The sequence below is a fragment of the Trifolium pratense genome, linkage group LG3, assembly GCF_020283565.1.
Source record: "Trifolium pratense cultivar HEN17-A07 linkage group LG3, ARS_RC_1.1, whole genome shotgun sequence".
Taxonomy (NCBI): Eukaryota; Viridiplantae; Streptophyta; class Magnoliopsida; order Fabales; family Fabaceae; genus Trifolium; species Trifolium pratense.
The window spans coordinates 9,767,383-9,790,005 of NC_060061.1; the positions used below are offsets into that span (position 1 = coordinate 9,767,383).

The following is a 22,623-nucleotide window of genomic DNA, read 5'->3' on the forward strand; positions in this document are numbered from 1 at the left end:
AAATTGGTCACATTGAAATCATAAATTGGGGATGTTTTCTCTCCCCATCCCCGTGATTCTTTTATACCCCATGAATTTCCAATTTTACCCTTGCAAAAAACTTCGGTTTATAGAAACCGAAGTTTTTTTTGCCTTGAAAACCGAAATTTTCTCAAAATTTGTACTAGAAAAAATCCGGTTTCTGCGAACCGAAGTTTTTTGCAAGGGCAAAATCGGAATATTGGGGGTATAAAAGAATCACGGGGTGGAGAGAGAAAACATCTAAATTGGGACAAACTTACCGGCTAATGTACTAATGTACACAGCCAAATGTGACCAAGCAACATTTATATCTAACTATAAAATTGCTGTGAAAAAAAACTCCAGCAAATTGTTCATTTCAACTTAACTTTTTATAAATTTTGTAAAAAGAGAACAACTCAATTTTTATACATAAATTTTGTAATCTAACTCGGTACGTCTTGTGTTGGGGACTGTTTTATGTTAATATATCTCATTTTGACTTGTTCAAAAAAAAAAATACATAAATCATGTGTTATTTGAGCTAAATTATAAATGGCAAACTATTATTTTAGTATTTGAAAGTATAATTCGTTATATATTAATTTTTGAATGTATAAAAATTGTACATGTTTAAGAGTAATTTTTTATTAGTCATTTTAATTCTCTGAAATTTTTTTAGATAATCAATTAAATATTTACAAAATTTCCAATAATAAACTATTCCAAAGTACAAAATTAATTATTACTTTTTTTTTTTGTTGCAGTTTGTGGACATCACATAGTAGTATATTATTGAGTAAGATCCATTGTGAGTTGTGATGACAAGTAAAAAACACCAACAAAACAAAACCAAATGAGATAAAAATATTATTATATTAGTCAAGTCTTATTTTAACCAAATTATGCAACAAGTTGGACAAGGACAAGACAAGTTGATTTTTGTTGCCAAGTAGAAAAAGAAATTAAAAAAATAAAATTGTTCTTGCAAAAAAGTGAAAATATTGGGGTTAAAATGTAAATAAAAAAAAGTTTTAGGAACAACACAAACAAGTATTAGTTGGTGATGATGGTGTTACAATCAAGCTTCAACGAGACAGACAGGTAGTTGAAGAAACGAACCCTAAGAGAGAGAAAGATTACAACTTTGCTTTGATTTTAAGCCCCTTTTATCATTTGCATTTAGGGATCTCGAATCTTCAATCTGCAAAGGCGAGTTTTTATTCTTTCTTTTGATTCTTTCTATTTTTTTGGGTTTTTGCTTTTTGTTGATTTTAATTTTTAAGCCCCTTTCTTCATTTTATTTTTTTTGTTGTAAAACGAATCTATAGCTTTTTTGTAGCTTGAATTTGTGAAATCAGCTGGAAATTATTGTTCTTTTGATACCATAGAGTTACACATTGCATCATTTTTGGAATCTATAGAGTAATTTCCCCTTTTTGTTGACCTTTTTTTAATTATGATTTTCTGAAAAAACATGCATGGTTAAGGTAGATTATGGAGGAAAAGTAGCAGAACAGATTAAAGTTTCTATCTTTGGGTTTTTTCCTCATCTGGGTCATGAGAAAATTATATAAACTAGCAAAAAAAAATTATCTTTATTTTTGTAAATTTTATTTTGGGGATTGGATTTTTTTATACTTCAGGTAGTGGTTTATGATTGCTAAGATTTAGATTTTTCTTTCTGCTGTTTGTTTTTGAAATTTTTGTTATTGGAGTTTCTGTTACATCAGTAGCTAACTATTGTTGTCTTGGAAGATTTAGTGGACACAATTCTTTCAGTTTGATTTTTTGCTTCAATAAAGTTAAGATGGCAATTTGTTTGCAATACGATAGTTAATGTCTTGGTATAGTTATTTCATATCAGATTTGCATTCTTGTAATGAAATTGTGCGGGCGGATTGATATGTGATGGTTCCATACTGTGAGGAAGAGTGAACAGTGTTAGTCAACTATTTGGAATAGTATCTATGTAAAAAGGAAGTTATGTAGTATTGTTCGTAAGATGGTTGGAAAAAATTTAGGATTACATTTGGACAAATAAATGAAAGGATACATCGATTGAAATAAGTAATTCTATGTGGTTCTGAGATATCTAGTTCATAGTCTATTTTCTCAACGAAGTATCTAGTTTTACTCATTTAGAACATTGAGATTTCTGCTAGGTTTATTGTTTCAAAATCTGCCTTGGTTACATCTTACATGAAGCTTTCTGTTTTTCAAGAACATAGGGAATTATTTGAAACATTCAATGGCATACCTTTAGCCTTATAAGATCTTTGTACCGAGTATTCAAGTAGCACGAGTTTGTGGTTATATTTTGTAATGGAAAACATAGGCTCGCCATATCATCTTTGTTGCGTACTGGATAACATGCTTAAATTTTCATTTGAAGAACCTTTCAAAATTGTTTATTGCTTACTATTCTTTATATTATCTTTTAATGCACCTATTGTTACATGGTCATAGTGTTTGGTGATTCATATGAAGTTATTTGACAGGTATTGATCCTGCTTCTATGGCAAATTCAAAGAGCTCATCGGGTATTCGAAATTTGGTGTATACTGGTCCTGGAAAGCATGCTCATGCTCTGCTTCCTCCGAAAAGTCCATTTCCTACTATTTCTCAAACATATACTGATTATGTTTCAAATCCTACAATTGGTTCAAAGCCTGTTAATAAGCCAAGAGAAGGAAACTCTCACCACCAACGTACTTCATCTGAGAGCCATCTTATTGAGGAGCAGCCATCATGGCTTGATGATCTCCTAAATGAGCCAGATACACCTGTCCGAAGGGGTGGTCATAGGCGTTCATCAAGTGATTCTTTTGCATATATCGACAATATTAATGCATCTAACATTGGTTACGCGGATCATGATGAGTATAAATATAAGAATTTCTTATCTATTCCGGCTTGGTCACCCCCAGAATTTGATCGCAACAAAGATGCTCGTCATGCATCCATGTATGCAGAAATGAATCTAGCAAAACAGAAAAACAGATCATGGGAGTCTTTTTCAAATGCGAGTGGTGTTCCATCTGGCAGAGACAGTGTTGCTTTTCAGAGATCAGGATCACCAACCCCAAGTACACTATACGAAGCAGATCGGATTCTACCGACTGCAAATGAAAATCATGATTCAGTAGAATCTGGCTTACAAGACATAAAATCATCTTTTGAAAGAAAGGATGGTTTACATGCAAAGTCATCTGCTTCTGAAACAGATTCAAAACGTGCTAAACAGTATGTGCTTCTTTTCTAGTTTCAGTTTTTTGGCTATTATAGTAATTGTTAAATTTTATCACTTTTATATGACTTGGTGGCTGCATGAATCGGTGAATGGATGGTTTGATCATCTGTTTCTGTTCTCTTTTTTTGTTTCTCCAAGCATACTGGTTTGGTTTCACACTGCATTCATACGAAGCTTTGTCATGCTCTCTTGTTGACCTTCTCAAAGTTTCAGAAGCTTTTTCATGCTCTCTTCGTTTCACACTGCATTCATATGAAGCTTTGTCATACACTGCATATAAATATAGTAACCAATTCCATATTATACTTAGAAAAGGAAAGATATAATGATTGTGCGTGGCACAAAAATGATCTCTGCATTACTAAAGTTTGTATTCTATTTCCTGTGTAGAAAAAGAAGATCCACATGTTTCTCTGACTTCTTATATATATATATTAGAATTAATGTTTTCTCTTGGCTATTTCCGCTACTTGATTTACAGAAATTTTATATAAGAAAAATCAATTTATATATGGAATGGGGGAAAAAATCTAAAACACTTCTATTGCAGGCAATTTGCTCAACGTTCACGGGTTCGTAAACTTCAGTACATAGCCGAGCTGGAAAGAAATGTACAGGCTTTACAGGCAAGTTTCAGCATAAAGCAATATTATGCAGAGTAACATTTTCTATAATGTGTATATATACTATATTCGAAGGTTGAAAATTCTGTTTGTTTCTTTTTATGTCAATACATAGGCAGAAGGAACTGAAGTATCGGCTGAGCTTGAGTTTCTTAACCAGCAGAATCTTATCTTGAGTATGGAGAATAAAGCACTCAAACAACGTTTAGAAAGTTTAGCACAAGAGCAGCTTATCAAATATTGTAAGTTTCTACCATATGAGAATTATCCATGTATGTTTTCAAGTAATGGAAGTCTGTTTTTCCTGGAAATGTCAATCTGGGTATTCTGCATCTCAAGGGGGTTGTGCATCCTGTATCTATGCTTGAATACCCTGGCTGGTAAATCCTTGTGAATTATGATGTATATTTTTCTATACATAGGTGAGAAATGTATTAGGTTTATTCTCTAAGTTTGGCTGTAGCATATAAGTTCTATCTCCTATGAACCTGAGCCCGATTGCAAGAACAACTGCTGGAATGATATAAAGGAAAGGGGTGTTTGATCGTAAGGGTTGTGTTAAATAACTTAGAGAAGGACCAAAATTGTAGCTCTAAGTGGACTATAGAATAGATAAGCATTTGTTTCTTTGTAGTTATACTGTGTTGCCTGTTCTATTTATTTGTTCCGTCTTTAAAACTTGTACAAAGGATATCTCATAGCCTGTGCATACTCGAGTTTTGATGTTTATTTGTTTTCTTATGATTTATTTATTTGACATTGTGTTTTGTTTATGTGAAGAAAAATTGTAAAATAGAAGATATTTATGCTTCAATGGTGTCTTGTTTAATAAAATAATGAGATAAAATTAGAATTAGACCATAAAAATTATTTGAAAAAATAATAACACTGAAATCCTACCACTTGAGTTCTCTTTAGTCTTCCATTGGATTTGACAGTTTTTTTTTTAACACTAATAACTATGCAATTTGAAATACAGTGGAGCAGGAAGTACTGGAGAGAGAGATCGGAAGATTACGTAGCATGTATCAACAAAATCTGCAGCAGTCACATCAGCCTCAACAACAACCATCTGGTAGTCATAGACGCTCGAACAGCAGAGACCTTGACTCTCAGTTTGCTAACCTTTCTCTGAAGCACAAGGACACCAATTCTGGGCACGACCCTGCAAATGGAGCACTAAGAATTTAGCTCGGCCATAGCTGTATCCTTGTTTTACCAACTGATGTTGTCACCCTGTGATAGAATTTGTTTCTTCCGACATGCGGGATTGTGCAGAGATTTCCAGGATATGCCCTCTCTCTCTGCCCGCTTTGCTGATATTTCAGCGTTCGTACCTTTGAAGTCTTTATGTTCTCTATTTACTTAAACTATTGCCATTTATTTGATGTTGCACCTGGTGGTCATTGGCGAAATCTTTATTCTAATTTCTGTCATTTGACCTGCCGGAGGTGGTAACTCGATGGTTTCGAAGTTTCGCTCCCGCCGAAATCTTCAGTGATTATGTATCTTAATACCTCCTCTTGTGAATCTCCATTGTGTTGGAATTTGGCTCAGTGCATACAGCATATATCTCAGGGATATTTGAATGTGCATTATTATTTGTATGGATAATGTTTGTACTATGATTTTTCTGAAGTTCATATTTTCTGAACACGTGTTGTTTGACTGCAGTGAGAAGAATGACTTGGGACATACTTTTTTTGCCAATTATTTCCTAAAATATAAGTTCACTTTCACTAAAGCTAGAAAGCTTTAGAGGGTTCATTTATTTTATTTTTTGGTTTACAATGGAGTCAATGATGATTGAACCTAGGAGATGCATACTACCCAAATTTAGTGACTTGCTTTAGAGGGTTATTGATTTTCATTATTAGTCACAGCCACTTCAACATTTCATTTGAAGGTCTAATACTATATTAAATTGCAACTAAAAGGTATATCCTAAGTTTTGTTCATTTATATTTTTCTAAGATGCTAAAGTTTATTTTATTTTTGTAAATTGGGTATCTTCTTCTTCTGGATGCAATTGTAGAGATTAATTTTGAGTTTTTTGAGACACTTAAATTATACTATTGTTTATAAAGAAACTTAAATTATATTGTTCTCCTAATTTTAATATTTTTGTCTCTCAAGTCATAAATATAAATTTTATAGTTTATTTGAACATAAACGAATCTCTTAGCTCTCAAGTCTATTTAGCCAGCCACCAACAATGGTTGTCCCCCAACACCCAAAGAAACTCTTAGTCTGTTTTCTTTTTCTACAATAATTAAAGTCGATAGTAATTAATCTTTAACTCGTTATTTTGTATAAACTTTGAAATTGTCCCTAGGATTTTTAATGCCCCCCACCTAATGGTAGGAGTACAAAATTAATATTCTTTTAATCATGGGGAGAAAGAAAATATTCACTAGCTTAATTTTATTAGAAATATATACATGTGATGTGATGTATTTATTTTGACCTCATACAGTGTGATTTTTAAAATTAGAGTTGGAAGAATAATAGTTATGAAAATTAGGGAAAGAAAATATATTTTATATTTGTGCAACGCTTTGGTAGATGAAGAAGTTGACTACAATTACTTACCCTTATGGTCTAAAATATCAACAAGTCAAAAATATATTTGGTCTAATTTAAAGCAAATATATTTCTCATTTGTTTATATTGGAGGGAGTATCAAATAGTAATTTGGCTAGCATATTGCGATTAATCAAGGGCCTAGGTATGTATGACTAGGAGGGTGCAAAACTGAAGAAAATCGACCAACTTGCTATGAAACTTTAGGCAATCAGATTTGCTTAATGTGTTTGGTATTCGATTGGAGAAGAAGCACTACTGGCCATACTTTTGGCTGGAAGCAAATAAATTACTACTCATAAAATGGAGATTTGAAACCATTCCTGGGCAAGCAAGTTCAGAAGTGAAATGGTGATTAGCCAATTAAACATTCAAAATCAAAGGTCATGCTAAACAGTGCCCCCAGAAACTTGTTAAGCATACTAAAAAATAAAATTAAAAATAAAATTTAATGCTAAAAAAATAACTTTTTATGTTTTTAAGATATTAAATGCACAAGTTTTAATATAAAACTTCCATAATAATATATTTAACTCTGCCCCGAGGACACTGTTTAGCATTTTCATCCATTTTTCGTTCTTTCTTAACCCTCTATCATATTTCATTCACTAGCACCCTCCCCTCTTCTTAATTTTCTTACCTTTTCATCGGTAAGGATTTAGTAAGATAGTAATTAATTGTCCTCCTCAAAAGAAGTGAGTTTAATAGAATCACAGTGTCACTATGATTTCATCAACCTCATCATGATTCCAAACATGTACACATTGTAACATTTTCTTACAATAAAATAAATCACAAATCATAAAATACAAGAACAACAGGCAAGTCCAAAACCAAGATAGAAAATATTGAACTTGCATATTATGCATTGTCCAGAAATAGAATAAATCAATCATTTGGAAGGTAGTTACAGCTTTCACCAATTTTCTCACATTTTGATCTTTCCTTGGCAACCATATATCAAGGAAATGACCCCAATACCCACTATGAATCCAAGCTTTGTATTAACTTCTCAACAAATCATGAAAATACATTTAATTTCTCGTGCAGAAGCACAGTAGTGTTCAGGAATTGGTATGTAGGAATGCACAAGCAGTATTAGCCATCTTAGGTAATCCCACAGAGCTGCAACAAGGAATATTCTCCTTTCTGCCATTCACTCTGCTCTAACTTCTAACATAAATATCTGAAACGAAAAACTGAAATCCTCAGGTTGAACAATGAACAATGTTTCTCATAAACCTACAGTTTGTATATAAGGTTAGAAGCTGCACCTTGCTTACCAGATTCCTCTTATTGCTTTCCATTATCACTCATCTGTGCCTGCGCCTTTTACCAGTGTCTTCCGAGAATGACTCCCATTTACTATGATCAAGGTGACTCAAATCATCAAGCTCTGCAATGGCCAGTAAGTACTGGGTAAGTTTCACAAGCTCCTGATCAATGTCTCGGTTTGCATGAGCCTTCCTGAACGGTCTAATTGTCAAACCATTCTGCGGGTTCATCACAAAATTTCTTCGAAGGTCGTCAAACATGATAGTATTAGAAGCACTGTAGAACTGAAACAAAACAAGAAAGAAACCACCATCAACTCAAACAGATCATTGCCGACTTTTGCAAAAATTCAAACAATACTAGAATGAGTTAAAAACAGATGTTGTTTACAATATACAACACAACAAATAGGTTTGTCTGATAGTTACAGTTTGCAACTTATTTAACTTATATTATATCAATGAACTCAATAGTCCACCTACGATTATATACTGTCTTGTTACACTAACAAGCATTAAACATATTTTAAGTTTATCGGGAAGAAGTTGCAACAGTAATCATTCTAGTTGTCCTTTTTCTCCCCAGATAAAAATGTAAAATTTTCCGTCAGCTGTAGATGGAATGGTAGTATAATTTATACATAAACACAATTCTATTACCTACTTTGCATAATGAAGATAAATGGCAGTATAATTTATACATACCTCAGGGAATTGAGCCCAGATCAAACCAAGTGGCTTGCAATCAAAGACACCACGAGAAGCTGTCTGAACAGTGATCATAGCCAAGTGGTCAAGAAGTGCCGTGATTTTGTAGTTAGGATTGTCCAAAACCCCAAGTTGGCTCATCTTCAGGTTAATCCATTTCATACTGCAAGTCAAAAAGTGAAACATGCATTCATTCAGTTACGCAGAACATGATATATGTGCCCCAGTTGCAGTGAATCGCAGCAAGAGTTGTATATTCCCCCAAAAGAACAAGAGTTCTGATACAGGAGAATAAATGAAGGTACCTTGTTGCAGACCATATCATAATGTCATACTCAGCATAAACTGCTGTCAGAAACTCGTGAAGGTCTGCAAAGAAGGAAAACACATTGCATTTCCAAATTGCAAACACAAAATAATCAATAATACTCCCTCCATTCCAAATCTTTGGCAGTTTTCACAATTTATTTTTGTTTCAAAACAACACATGTTTTAGAAATTGATAGATATAATTGGCCTTAGTTTTTCACCTATACCCTTAGAGCATTTATGTTCTTTGCATTGAAAGATAAGAATTTGTAAAACAATTAATGATAAAGTCCTTAAACCGCCAAATTGGAATGAAGGGCGTAATTAAACAAAAAAACAAATGAAAGAGAGAATAACAATCAATTAGTGTAGAGTGCAATACAAGGTCTCATGAGTTGAAGAGGGTTTTCAGCAGTAGAGCGATGATCAAAAAGGGTGTAATCAATATCCAAAACAAGAAGTTTCTTTCCTTGGCGACAAGGGTTTTGAATCTCAACCTGCATTATTATAATTATATATTATCGTAAGAGTTTAATTTTGATACACTGTGTAAACAATCAATCACATGTGTCACTTTAAAAAGAGTTATTATTGAAGTCAAATAATTTTTTATTAACCCTCTCGTTCCCGGGGGAAGGGGGCTCCGATAATCCAGAGTTCTGCCACGAGGTAAGTAAAACCTAACTAAGAATTGTTCCAACCAGGAATCGAACTTGGGTTCTCCCGAACGATTCGTCTTATAAGAGCTCATTAAACACCTGAGTCTAATGTCTTGGTTGAAGTCAAATATTTTTAATCATATGACAATCATAATTAATTGATAGTGCACTATCTTACTATCTTTACACTACTAATTTATATGAATTCAATCCATATTGTAAATGGTAAACCTGTATAGAATTGACATTGACATTGGCAGACACCGACACATGTGATTCCACTAAATTATGCCATTTTCCCGAAATTTTATCTGTGCATGTGTATGGTGTCTGTGTCCGTGCTTCATAGTTATAAACAACTAAACAAGCAAACATTGAAATGAAAATGCATAAAAAATATGGAATGAAATTGAGATAGTAATAGTAGAAGTACCTTGAAGTGATTAATGCGTCTGCTCAATTTGAGTTTGTTAACTTGCATGTCTTTGATATCAACAGCTTCTTCCTGAGGAAGTTCAAAATCATCAAGAATCTCAGGAGATTCCACCGGATCAACTATCAAATCTTCTTCAGTAGTACTGTTATAAGTAACAATCGTAAATAACTAATTAAATAATTAAATCGAAGAATTCAAAAAGAGATAACAAAAGGGGAAAAATGCGAACCCGATCATAGTGAATTTGATAGATGAATTATTGAGATTGATAGGAAGTTGAGAGAGTAAAAGAGAATCATCGTTGAGTTTGGAAGCGAGTTTAGGGTATAGAAGTTTCTGACGAATTGGTAAAACGTTGGTTGATTCGCAGATACGACGTTTGAGTTCTCCGACGGTGTCATCGGCGCAGACTCGGACGGTGTAATCTTTTCCACTCCATTTGACTTTGAGTGTTATCTCTTCTTCCGTCGACGGTGATGATGAAGATGAACACGCCGCTGCCATTTTTTTCCCTTTCGTTTTCGTGTGTGCGCGCTAACTGCTATGTCTTCTTCACTTCACACACACACTTTCACTTCTAGCTAGGTCTTTGCTTGTTTTCTCGGGGTGAAGTTATTATACATAAGTGTAATCCTTATGCATGGTACATAAGTCAATAACATCCATTAGATTGAGTATCCACATGTAATAATCCTAGCCAATCTCAACTCACACACTCACACTTAATCTCACACCCCCCAAATTTCTCACGTACCCCCCAAATTACTCGCGCACCCCCAAATTTCTCGTGCACCCCCCAAATTTCTCATGCACCCCCAATTTCTCGCGCACCCCCAAATTTCTAGCGCACCCCCCAAAATTTTTCACGCACCCCCAGATGACTTGTGCGCCCAATTTTTTTTTAACCCCCATATTTCAAGCCTAAACCATTTTGCTGTGGGAATGGTTTCAAAAATATACACTCCAAAACCATTAAGTGCATAAGATGGTTTTGAAGTACAACCTATAATTAGAATCATAATTGTTTTTTTTTTGTACAATTATAATCATTATTTAAAACCAGTTAAATTGTTTCAGATAGTTATACACTGAAACCATTTGTATTGTAAAATGGTTTTATGTGTGTTTTTATGGTTTTAAAAATTCTGGAAACCATTATGTTGGTTAAATGGTTTCAGATAGTTATACACTGAAACCATTTGTATTGTAAAATGGTTTTATGTGTGTTTATATGGTTTTAAAAATTCTGGAAACCATTATGTTGGTTAAATGGTTTCAAATCACAATTATTGTTTGTATTCTAATTATAGGGTTGTACTCTAAAACCATCTTATACACTTAATGGTTTTGGAGTGCATATCTCTGAAACCATAACCACAACAAAATGGTTTAGGCTAGAAATGTGGAGGGGACCAAAAAAATAAAATTGGGGGGCAAAAGTCATATTGGGGGTGTGCGAGAAATTTTGGGGGTGCATGAGAAATTTGGGGGGTGCATGAGAAATTTGGGGGTGCATGAGAAATTTGGGGGTGTGCTAGTAATTTGGGGGGTGCACAAGTAATTTGGGGGGTGCACTAAGTAACTTATGCATGGTGCATAAGGATAGCTTATGTATAATAACCAATCCCGTTTTCTCGTATTGCCCTTGTTTTCTCTAAAAAATAAATAATGGTGATAAAAATAATATAATAGTAATTTTTTGGCTAAAAAAATAATATAATAATTTTTTTAAAGGAAAAATAATATAATAATTGATAAATGAATACTAGTATATTCTCTAAACTACGATCGGGAGGACTTTGAATAAATTGATGTTAGAGCTGACTCAAGATTAAACTAATGAATGGTGATAAAGGAAAAAATAAATAAATGTCACAATTAACCACACATGTCAATATACAATTTTGAATATTAATATGTGTAAAAAAAAATTGACTATATAGGAGTATTTTGTTATACTCCCTCCGGTCCTTATTATAAGAAACACTTTGACAAAATCACACAGACCAAGGAAGGTAAATTTTCTCATTAATGATTCTATCATTTTATGTTATATTCCAAAACTAACCTTTGACTAGTATGGGAAATAGACTTCTCTAATTAATTCACTAGCATTATAATGAATTATTTGATTGTATTTAATAAGGGTACAAATGGAATTGTGTCAAAGTGTTTCTTATAAAAAGGACCAAATAAAAATTCCAAAGTGTTTCTTATAAAAAGGACCGGAGGGAGTATATTGTTATTAGAAAAAATTGATATTTACAAAATATTTATTGAGATAAATTCAACAACATTATATGTTAACATTTATGTTATATATTAGTAAAAAAATATAGCAAGCTAGTAAAGTAAGCTATATAAATAGTGTACATAATCAAACTGTGACACTTATTCTGCATCATACAAAGGAGTAAAAAATTAGTTTTTCAAAATTATGAGAGTAAATTGTGTCAAACAAAATTATGAGAATAAATCATTAATGTTAGTAGTAGATTTTGGCTTTGTTTAATAAAAAATAGCAGATAATTGACAAGCTAGCTTATATCGGATGAACTTGTAGTGAATAAGCTGACTGATTGAATTGTAGTGTTTGAAAAAATTAGCAGTTGAACTATCTTATAAGTATGAAATGACATAAAAATATATGTTTAATTAATATTTAATTTTTTCAAGTAAGATTATAATGGGAGTAAAGAAATTAGTGTTCCAAAATTATGAAAATAAATTGTGTCAAACAAAATTATGAGAATAAATCATTAATGTTAGTAGTAGATTTTGGCTCTGTTTGATAAAAACAGCGGATAATTGATAAACTAGTTTATATCAGATGAGCTTATAGCGGGTGAATTTATAGTGAATAAGCTAACTGATTGAATTTAGTGTTTGATAAAATTAGCAATTGAACTAGCTTATAAGTATGAAATGACATAAAAAAAATACGTTTAATTAATATTTAATTTTTTCAAGTAAGATTATAAGGATAAAATTGGAAGGAAAAATGATAAACTATATGCTCGAAAGCTAATTGAAATAACGTTTAAAAAATAAGCCATGAGCTAGTAAAATAAACTATAAACTATTTTTAAAAACTGTTAAAACTTTTAACTTATAAGCTAAAAGTCATAAACTACAAATTAGTTTATTGAGCTTGCCAAACGGAACTTTGTTTATTTTGGTTAGTGTGATAATGGAGCGTATGATCTCTTATCTCTTATTACTTTACTTTCTTTTTATTTCTTTTTTATTTCAAGTTTTTTTTTAACGACAAAATATTATTAATAATAATCGATCTCTGCACAATATGAATAGAGGTCGAAAAAAATAGAACTACAAAATAAATGCGTCGTATATAAGCGGATTAAGATAAGAAGATAAAGAAGAGACTGCAAAGAGATAATTTTTTTAGTAAGGACCGCAAAGAGATTGATAAGTTAATAAAAATTGCCACAATGGTAAAAAAAAGTTATTGACAATATTTAAATTACAGTAACTGAAAAATTATTTAAGTCACTAGGTTTAGTCTATTGGTGGGAGGTTTATATAGTATGCACGAGGTCTTAGGTTCGATCACCATTGCCAACATTATAAATCAAAAAAACTGTAAAATTAGCTTTATATAGTTTTTTTTTTTTAAGTAAAGTAAATTTCATTCATTTATATACTAAAATAGCAACAACAATACAAGAGATGAAGATAGTTAAATACTCAATAAATATACATATAAAAATTTTAGCCAACAATATAGCGTTTAACAGACTAACATTCAAATCTTAACAAAATATCGCACCAAGACGGAAAATTCCCAAAAATGTCGCACTTAGACGACAAAATAGAAAAATAATAACTCAAATATGTGAACAACACTTATATACGACAAAAATAAACGATAAAGATGGATGATTTATGATAAAAAAAAAGACCCAAAATCACCCCGTTCGATGGATGATTAACGAAGAAAGGTTAGAGAGAAAGAAAAAAATAAAATTAGGGCTGAATTTTGATAACAATATATTTTTTTTGAAAAGACAAAAAAGAAATATATATTAACCAAATAATCTCCTCGGCAAAAGGTGCGCCGAAAAGACTACAAAAGATTACTCAATGTCAAAGTCACAACATGAAAACTATAAAATGCTCAAACAAATACACGAGCTCAACTACCAAATATGAGAGTTGGAGACTAGATTAAGGTTCATAGTATTCAACCACCGATAAGAATACATTTTGACCTTGTCCAACAGTTGAGATAAGGAGCACTCCGAATTTCTGAAAACTCTCTGATTTCTCTCGTTCCACACAACCCACACACATACGAGCCAGATGAGCTGCAGGAAAGATCGTCGCGTGTGGGAGCCACCTGAAGAAAAAGTGAACCGGATAAAATGGTCCGATAATTGCTGAGTGTCAACCGACGAGAAATCAATCCAATACCGAATCATCGATCATAGGGATGTGAAAAAACTACAAGAACAGAATAAGTGTTGAGGTGATTCAACACCACCGCAACTGAATACACCTTCGATAACAATATTTTAATAATCTTTGAATATACAACCACAAACTACATTGTTCCATCCGAGTTGCACCAATTTAAGTTACACTTAATCCAATAAATTAGAAAAAGTTGCCACAAAATCACTTTAATTTTAAGAGTATTAGGAGAATGAATCTTAAGCTTGAATAAAATAGACATAACATTCACAACACCACAAAATAGACCTTGATGATAACGAGTAACTCTATAACATAGTGTATGATCTAATCTAATAATTTAAATAACACCCACTCGTATAAAAAAACATGTTTCCTCTCTTTTCAAAATAAGTATTAAAGTCAACACAAAAGCAAAATATTCATTCATCCTTATTGACAATATTATAATCTGTAATGCCATAATCCAGATCAAACATTAAGTAAGGCATATTGTTCCCAATTCAAAGCAAAGCATTTGTCCTTTACTTTTATGGAAACGCAAATCACTTGCTTCCTACTCAATATAAAGTATTTTTTTTTGGTTATGAAATATAAAGTATTTTAATTCATCGTTAACGATACTACATGCTTATTTATATGATATATGTTTATTTATACACTAAGCATACGTATATTATAGTTTTTATTTTTATTTTTATTTTTATTAAAACTCAATATCCAATTCAAAAATCGACTAATTTGAGGGGAATAATTTCACCGTTCATCATAGTAATCTTCAATGCCACAATTCAGATCGAACACCAAAGATAAGACACATAGATTTGATTAAAGACTAAAAACATATTTAACCCTACATTTATTCACTTTAGCTATTCCATTTAAGTTTTGTACATTTCTTGAGATAATAATTTATGTTGATTTTTGTTTTCATAATACTACGCTGATTTTAATGATAATTCTTTATAGATATTAAAATATTCTTATTAATAATAGTTAGACTTAGATGGATTGAAATACAATAAATAAAAATATGTTAGTGGAAAAAATTAATAAATACTACACTGATATTTTAAATAGATAAATATTTTGAACATAAAAATTATTTAAAAAACACACTTATACTAAAATGAAGAGTAAGAAAACGGCATAAATTATCATGTAATTTGCTTAGGTAAAATAAAAATAAAAATATCATTTACGAATTTCTATTAATAATGCAAACACACTCACTAAAATAGAATTAATTTTTTTTTAATGTATCTTAATAGATATACACATACACGAATGAGAAATGAAAAATCTGAAATTCAAACCTCAAGTTCTTCTAGTTTAATCAAAGAAAAGTTTGTCACCAATTTCATAAAATTAAAAGGCATGAATGGTACTCCTCTATCACAATTTGATTGACACAGTTGACTATTTCACGCATGTCGATATATAATTTTGACGGTTAATATTTTTAATTGTATAATAGTAAAAATTATAAAAAATTGATATTTTAACAATACTCATCGAGACGAATCAAACAACATCTTATATACTAATATTTATTTTTATTTATAAGTAAAAAAATAAGATCAAAGTAATATATGTGAATAATACACAACAGTCAATTGTGGAATACAATAAATAAAAAGGCTAGGTCAAAAAATAAAGAGGCACATCATATTCAAAAAGATTAATTTACCCGAAGAAAAGAAAAAGACGTAAAGAGAAAATAGGAAACATTTCTCAAAAAAGAAATGAAAAAAAAAGCCCTACTAAATAATAAAAAATAAAAAATAAAAAATAGTAGTATAAAGAAAGGAATAATAACAAGTGTCGTTAAATTGCATTGCATCGCATCATCATCGCCGAGTAGAAGCAGTCGAAAGTGTTTGCGATAGACTCTTTGACAATCAAATCAAATCAAGATCCAAACATTTCTTCTTCTTCTTCTTCTTCTGATTTCAACCAGATAACTCTGAAACCCTAAACCCGCTTTCGAGACTCTGATCGGAGATCGAATACGATGGATGAAGAGTACGACGTCATCGTTTTAGGTACTGGTCTTAAGGAATGCATTCTCAGTGGTCTTCTCTCCGTCGATGGCCTCAAAGTAAGTATTCTTCTGTTATCACTTTTATCGATCGATTCATGTTCATTCATAGATACATAGATCCAATCGTGTTTGATTCGTTTTTTTTTGTTTAGGTTCTTCACATGGATAGAAATGATTATTACGGAGGAGAATCCACCTCGCTCAATCTTATTCAGGTTAAACTTTTTTCTGATTTTTATGATTTTTAATGAACTCTGTAACTAATGATTATTTGATTTGATTGATTGATTTATATGTTTGATGATTCAGCTTTGGAAGAAATTCCGTGGAGATAACAAGCCTCCTCCACATTTGGGTTCTAGCAAAGACTATAATATTGATATGAACCCTAAGGTTATTTATTTATATATTTATTCATTTTCCGTTTATTTATTTTTAATTATTTTGGTTCATTTATGATACATATGATATTGAATTATGGTATGATTCTCAATTTGTCTGAATTTGTTTTATATATTTTTTTTTGGTGGCTAGTTCATTATGGCTAATGGTATGTTAGTGAGGGTTCTCATTCATACTGATGTTACAAAGTATCTGTACTTTAAAGCTGTGGATGGAAGTCATGTCTTTAACAAAGGAAAGGTATGTTTGTTTTTTTCTTTCTTTTTCGCATTGATTGAATTGGAAAATTTGTTTTTGTTCGGATATATGATGATGTATTGACTATTGATTGCTTTGCTGGTGGGAAATTGCACTTTTATAGGTTCACAAGGTGCCTTCTAATGACATGGAGGCTTTAAAGTCCCCACTTATGGGAATCTTTGAAAAACGTCGTGCACGCAAGTTTTTCATTTATGTTCAGGATTATAATGAGAGTGATCCTAAAACTCATGATGGGATGGACTTGACTAGAGTGACTACCAAGGAACTGATAGCGTATGTGTACAATATACGCTTTTATTTTCTTCTTCTTGTTTACTCCATTATATTTCCATTTATAGATTCAATTCAATGATCCGGCTTTTTGTACTGTGTTAATACTCTGCTGTCTCTGCATGATCATTTGGTAATTGGTTTTGAAATAAGTACCATGTCTTTTGACCTTTGATATGGCATCATCTTTAATTTTTTCAGTTATAGAGACGATAGTGAAATGTAAATGTATGAACACTTCTATCAGTTTTATATATAGAGTAAATATGCGTTCATGCGTTCATGAATTCAAATTTCAAGTGTGTGGTGATTTACTATAAATTCGCATTTATGTTTGTGTACATATGTAATGTAATTGCTTGTCAAATTCATTCTGCATATCATGATATTTCTATATTATGATATCTATTTGTAGAGTAGGTCTCTCAATACCTACACTAAGAAGGAAAGTATAACATTGTGTGAATTGTCTGAAAGAATATTTTAAGATCCTTTGCCTTGTTGATCCATTGCAGAAAATTTGGCCTTGATGACAACACTGTGGATTTCATTGGTCATGCTTTGGCGCTTCATAGAGATGATCGCTACTTGAGTGAGCCAGCACTGGACACTGTAAAGAGAATGAAGGTATGCTGGATTATTATGAACTTGTTATTCTTCTTGAATTATGGATTCTTCTTAATTGAAAGTTTCATCTATTCTATTTGGATTCTTAGCTTTATTTTGCATCCTTATTCACGAGCATATATTTCCTACTTGTAGTTATATGCAGAGTCTCTTGCACGATTTCAAGGGGGATCACCTTACATATATCCTTTGTATGGTTTAGGAGAGCTTCCCCAGGTATACCCGTCTACATCTATATATTTATCCATCCGCCCTATCTCCATTGTAGTATGCTGGACTTGTTTTGCTCATGTTATCTTTTGTTGTTTCAGGCATTTGCACGGCTTAGTGCTGTTTATGGTGGTACATATATGTTGAATAAACCTGAATGCAAGGTAGATATACAATTATACACTGCTATAAATACATATACATATATTCTCTCTCTTGCTCTCTTTTAATTCACACTAGTGTGCGACTTGGCTCACTTGCACAGTTCCAACTTTGAGTAGAAACTTTTATTGGTTAATCCAATGTCTGGACTATAGTTATTCTGGATCTTGAATGAAATTAGCCTAAATATATATCATATAAAATTATTGATTTTTGAGTTTCTTTGAATTAATTAAATGCCTGTTTGAGGACACTTTTATTGAGTGAGAAACAATATTTAATCAAATTCATGCGCAATGTACCAAGTAATATGTATAAATTAATCATTCAGTTATTCAATTTTGTTTCACACCACTGTTATTTTAATCCTATGATCCTATCCCAATATATATAGCCTCTTAAACTTGTTGAACGTGTTATTTATTGTTAACTTGCTTTCAGATGGAATTTCCAACCATTTCTTTATAGTTGTTATTGTGCTAGTATACATTCTTTCTTTCGGGATTGCTTATTATTTTGCTTGAATTCCAGGTAGAATTTGATGATGGAGGAAAGGTTGTTGGTGTCACGTCTGAAGGGGAAACTGCCAAGTGCAAAAAAGTTGTTTGTGATCCATCATACTTGCCTGGCAAGGTAATAGAAATCAATTCCTATTTTTGACTACTTGCAAGCTGTTCAGGTTATAGTGAAACTGAAATTTTGTTTGCTCCTGAAGTCATTATGCTAATAATTTACTGCGACTTTTCTTTCCAAAGGAAGTTTGTCCTTACTGAAGTTAGAAAAAAATGAAATTAGTGCCAAATGTTGAACTTAATGGAAGTCTGCACTGTTGTTTTAAATGAAATTTCAACCATTTCAACAGGTGAGGAAGGTTGGTAAGGTTGCAAGGGCGATAGCCATCATGAGCCATCCGATCCCCAACACCAATGACTCCCAATCGGTGCAAGTTATTCTCCCACAGAAGCAATTGGGTCGAAAGTCCGACATGTAAGTTATAATCTAGTATAGCATAAAATATTTATTGGGTTGAATTCATGGAATCTATTGCAACTTGCAGTAGATGTGCAAGATATATCATGCTGTTAGGACAGTTGAAAAAAAATGTAACTTAACATTAAATTCTATGAACTTAATCTGACCCATAACAACTGATAACCCTCTGATATTGAATATAAGCAACAAATTGAGATATGTTGCTACAAGTGATTCCCATGTGTGCACCATTCCCAAATTGATCAACCGCAAGCACCGTCAATGTCACATGCAATCACTAGGTTTTGGGGAGTTTCACAGAGCACAAACTTCATTACCTCCCCGTCTCCTGTCAAACCCGGGCTCTGTTCATCGCCATCATTTGTTTTCCTGAAACTCATACCTTAATTGTTCATGCTAAGATAATTTCATATCTTCATATTGAAAAAATTAATAATATTTTGAGCATTGATAACTAATCAATTATAGATTATATTTTTCCTTGTTACACTGATTGCTTTATTTTGTTGTCCTTGGCAGGTACCTATTCTGTTGCTCGTATTCTCATAATGTTTGCCCAAAGGGAAAATTTATTGCATTTGTATCAACTGAGGCAGAGACAGATCAGCCTGCAATTGAACTCAAACCTGGGATTGACCTTCTAGGACCTGTTGATGAAATATTTTTTGATATGTACGATAGATATGAACCAGTCAATGAACCTGGTCTGGACAACTGCTTTATATCAACAGTGAGTTTACTTTATCTTACTTATATTTATATTTATGCAACCTATCAATAAGTCAACTATAATATTTAATTTTCTTGACAGAGTTATGATGCTACCACTCACTTTGAGTCAACCGTAGTGGATGTCCTCAACATGTATACATTGATAACCGGAAAGGTAACTTTTCTTTTTCCTAGTGACCAGTTGTTTTATGTGCTTGATTTTACCTGGCAGTGCCACAGATGATGTCTGGCATGTAGCCATTTACTCCAAAAGGTAAGACTACAACTGCTATAGTCAGTCATATCATTGTGTTGTTTCAACTGCATAAATACCCCCTTTGTGCGATTAACAGAAAACCCATGGATGTGCTAGAAACCTGGTCTGGCCTTGCAGTTGGGCATGGAGATCTGTAGAACATTCATATTCTCTTGATTGTTTTGTGGTTAATTAGTTAATTTGCTGATTTATGAAATCATAATGTGGTGAATTTGAACAGGTTCTTGACCTCAGTGTGGATCTTAGTGCTGCCAGTGCCGCAGAAGAGTAAAGAAAACATGGAGATTTATTTTGTGTTTGCTATATTACCGATGGAATCCATACGCTGGACTTGGACGACGAATGTTATCAGTTTATAATAAGTTATTATATAAATTGTTTTGTTTTGGACAGAAAACTATGAAGCTTGTAGAACAGATTTGTTTCCAGGGTAACCTTTTCCCGTTCAGATGCTCGCTTGTGCTTGATACATTTATTATCTTGACATGTATGACGTGTGCCGCATTTCTTTTAGTTTCCAAATGGAACTTTATTTTCATATTTTGCCAATTGCACGATTACTAATACATATAGCCAGTAAGTTTCACTTGTGTATATATTGAGGAAATCTTTCTACCAAAAAAATATTGAGGAAATCTTGAGTAAATTAAGATTATGTTTGGTAAATTAACATCTATAAACGCCAAATTATCTCAATTACTAACATCCAACTGTATTTAAAATCTGGGATGCAGAGACATTTGATTCTTTGAAAATAAAAAACATTAATTTAATCCTGGAAAATATAAATGTAGATCAAATTAGTCATTTTAGACATTTTTAGTTTAATTATTAAGGAATAGTTTAATTGATATTTGAGATTTTTATAATTGATTTATATCATTTTTTTTTTGTGTATGAGTGACAAATGTGTTTCTAGATAAAATAAAAAACTCAACCACCCATTTTTGATTTTTTTCCCAAAATATACCCCTCTCCCTCTCTTATTTCCCGTAATACCCCCCTCTCAATTTTTTTTCCCGTAATACACCTCTGACTTGGTAGCACCATTTGAAATGGCTACATGGCCATGTGATAGCGCCATTTAGAATGGCTACATTGACTGAAATCTGCTTTTTTGTCTCCTTGACTGCTTTTCTGACATGTAGCCATTTGAAATGGCGCCATTGACCAAGCATAGCGCCATTTGGAATGGCGCTATGCTTGGTCAATGGCGCCATTTCAAATGGCTACATGTCAGAAAAGCAGTCAAGGAGACAAAAAAGCAGATTTCAGTCAATGTAGCCATTCTAAATGGCGCTATCACATGGCCATGTAGCCATTTCAAATGGTGCTACCAAGTTTGTCTTCTGTCAGAGGTGTATTACGGGAAAAAAAATTGAGAGGGGGGTATTACGGGAAATAAGAGAGGGAGAGGGGTATATTTTGGGAAAAAAATCCCCATTTTTGAATGATTGGCGAGCATTATAAATAGCGGACGTGTAAAATCTTGAAATTTTTATGATTTTACATGATTCTTTACTTTAAGTAGAGAACTATGTTACTTACTTTACTAGCTAAACTTCATATAAGTATATCAAGTATTCAATTCACGTGTGTTGGTTAATGCCCTTGTTGGAGTCATCGAAAAATATGCTTATTGTCTGATATCATGCGTGACTTATCTGCTTATCCAATTCTTTTATACATAAACAATGATCTTTAATAATTACTCGATTCAATGTGTAAATTTGTGAAATGATGATCTTTATGGGTATGCCCTTGTTCTATATTAATTAAATAGACACATGCGATGAGCTTTATATGTATATGAGGTGTTAGCTACTCTATTAGCTAACACAATTCACTACTTAAGTAGAGAGAACTATGTAAAATCTTGAAAATTTCAAGATTTTACAAGTCCACTACTTAAGTAGAACTGTAAGTGTGTCAAATTTCTCATTTTTATAATGTTTGTTACTTAAGTAGTGGAAGAGTAAAGATAAGAATTAGCATAACGTGTGAGAAAATCCATGGGGCGCCAAAAGAAATTCTCAAAATTTGAACTATTGAACTAATGGCAGAGTCTTGAGTTTTAATGATAATTTTTTTTTTATGGGTTAGAATGAGTTAGAGCACATATGTTGTGTAGAGAGAACCTGAATTAGTTTTAGTGCATCCATCATGTCATATGGACTCTCCAATGGTGATATAACATAAAAAACGTAATCCATAAAGAGTTGCTATGTTAGTAGACATGTGCTAATGATGCTCTAAGACACTTATTAGATAATTTTTTATGGATGGGAATGAGTTGGAGCACATATGTTGTGCAAAGAGAACGTGAATTAGTACTAGTGCACCCACTATGTCAAATGGACTCTCCAATGGTGATAAAGAACTGCTAC

At 32.3% G+C, this 22,623-nt stretch overlaps 3 protein-coding genes across 6 annotated transcripts; 2 read left to right on the forward strand and 1 right to left on the reverse strand.

The window, feature by feature from the left end:
- Nucleotides 1-1,034: 1,034 nt before the first annotated feature.
- LOC123917804 (uncharacterized protein At4g06598-like) lies at nucleotides 1,035-5,530 on the forward strand. Its single transcript, XM_045969646.1, has 5 exons — nucleotides 1,035-1,212; nucleotides 2,502-3,246; nucleotides 3,804-3,879; nucleotides 3,992-4,118; nucleotides 4,856-5,530. Exons 2-5 carry the CDS (start codon nucleotides 2,519-2,521, stop codon nucleotides 5,065-5,067), a joined length of 1,143 nt encoding a protein of 380 aa, XP_045825602.1. The 5' UTR covers nucleotides 1,035-1,212; nucleotides 2,502-2,518; the 3' UTR covers nucleotides 5,068-5,530.
- Nucleotides 5,531-7,307: 1,777 nt separating this feature from the next.
- LOC123917805 (ubiquitin-like domain-containing CTD phosphatase) lies at nucleotides 7,308-10,449 on the reverse strand. 4 transcript variants are annotated; one of them, XM_045969649.1, is made up of 7 exons: nucleotides 10,075-10,449; nucleotides 9,843-9,987; nucleotides 9,133-9,247; nucleotides 8,747-8,810; nucleotides 8,439-8,604; nucleotides 7,743-8,018; nucleotides 7,308-7,645 (listed from the first exon to the last, which is right to left on the reverse strand). In XM_045969649.1, exons 1-6 carry the CDS (start codon nucleotides 10,347-10,349, stop codon nucleotides 7,773-7,775), a joined length of 1,011 nt encoding a protein of 336 aa, XP_045825605.1. In that variant the 5' UTR covers nucleotides 10,350-10,449; the 3' UTR covers nucleotides 7,308-7,645; nucleotides 7,743-7,772. The 4 variants fall into 4 exon arrangements, with proteins under 4 accessions (XP_045825605.1, XP_045825603.1, XP_045825604.1 ...); XM_045969647.1 differs by having other exon boundaries at nucleotides 7,734-8,018; XM_045969648.1 differs by having other exon boundaries at nucleotides 7,308-7,658; nucleotides 7,734-8,018.
- A 5,559-nt stretch (nucleotides 10,450-16,008) lies between these two features.
- LOC123917806 (guanosine nucleotide diphosphate dissociation inhibitor 2) lies at nucleotides 16,009-20,776 on the forward strand. The gene is made up of 13 exons (XM_045969651.1): nucleotides 16,009-16,380; nucleotides 16,476-16,538; nucleotides 16,633-16,716; nucleotides 16,858-16,965; nucleotides 17,087-17,259; nucleotides 17,772-17,883; nucleotides 18,019-18,099; nucleotides 18,195-18,257; nucleotides 18,787-18,888; nucleotides 19,118-19,242; nucleotides 19,768-19,978; nucleotides 20,060-20,134; nucleotides 20,457-20,776. Exons 1-13 carry the CDS (start codon nucleotides 16,294-16,296, stop codon nucleotides 20,505-20,507), a joined length of 1,335 nt encoding a protein of 444 aa, XP_045825607.1. The 5' UTR covers nucleotides 16,009-16,293; the 3' UTR covers nucleotides 20,508-20,776.
- Nucleotides 20,777-22,623: the final 1,847 nt, after the last annotated feature.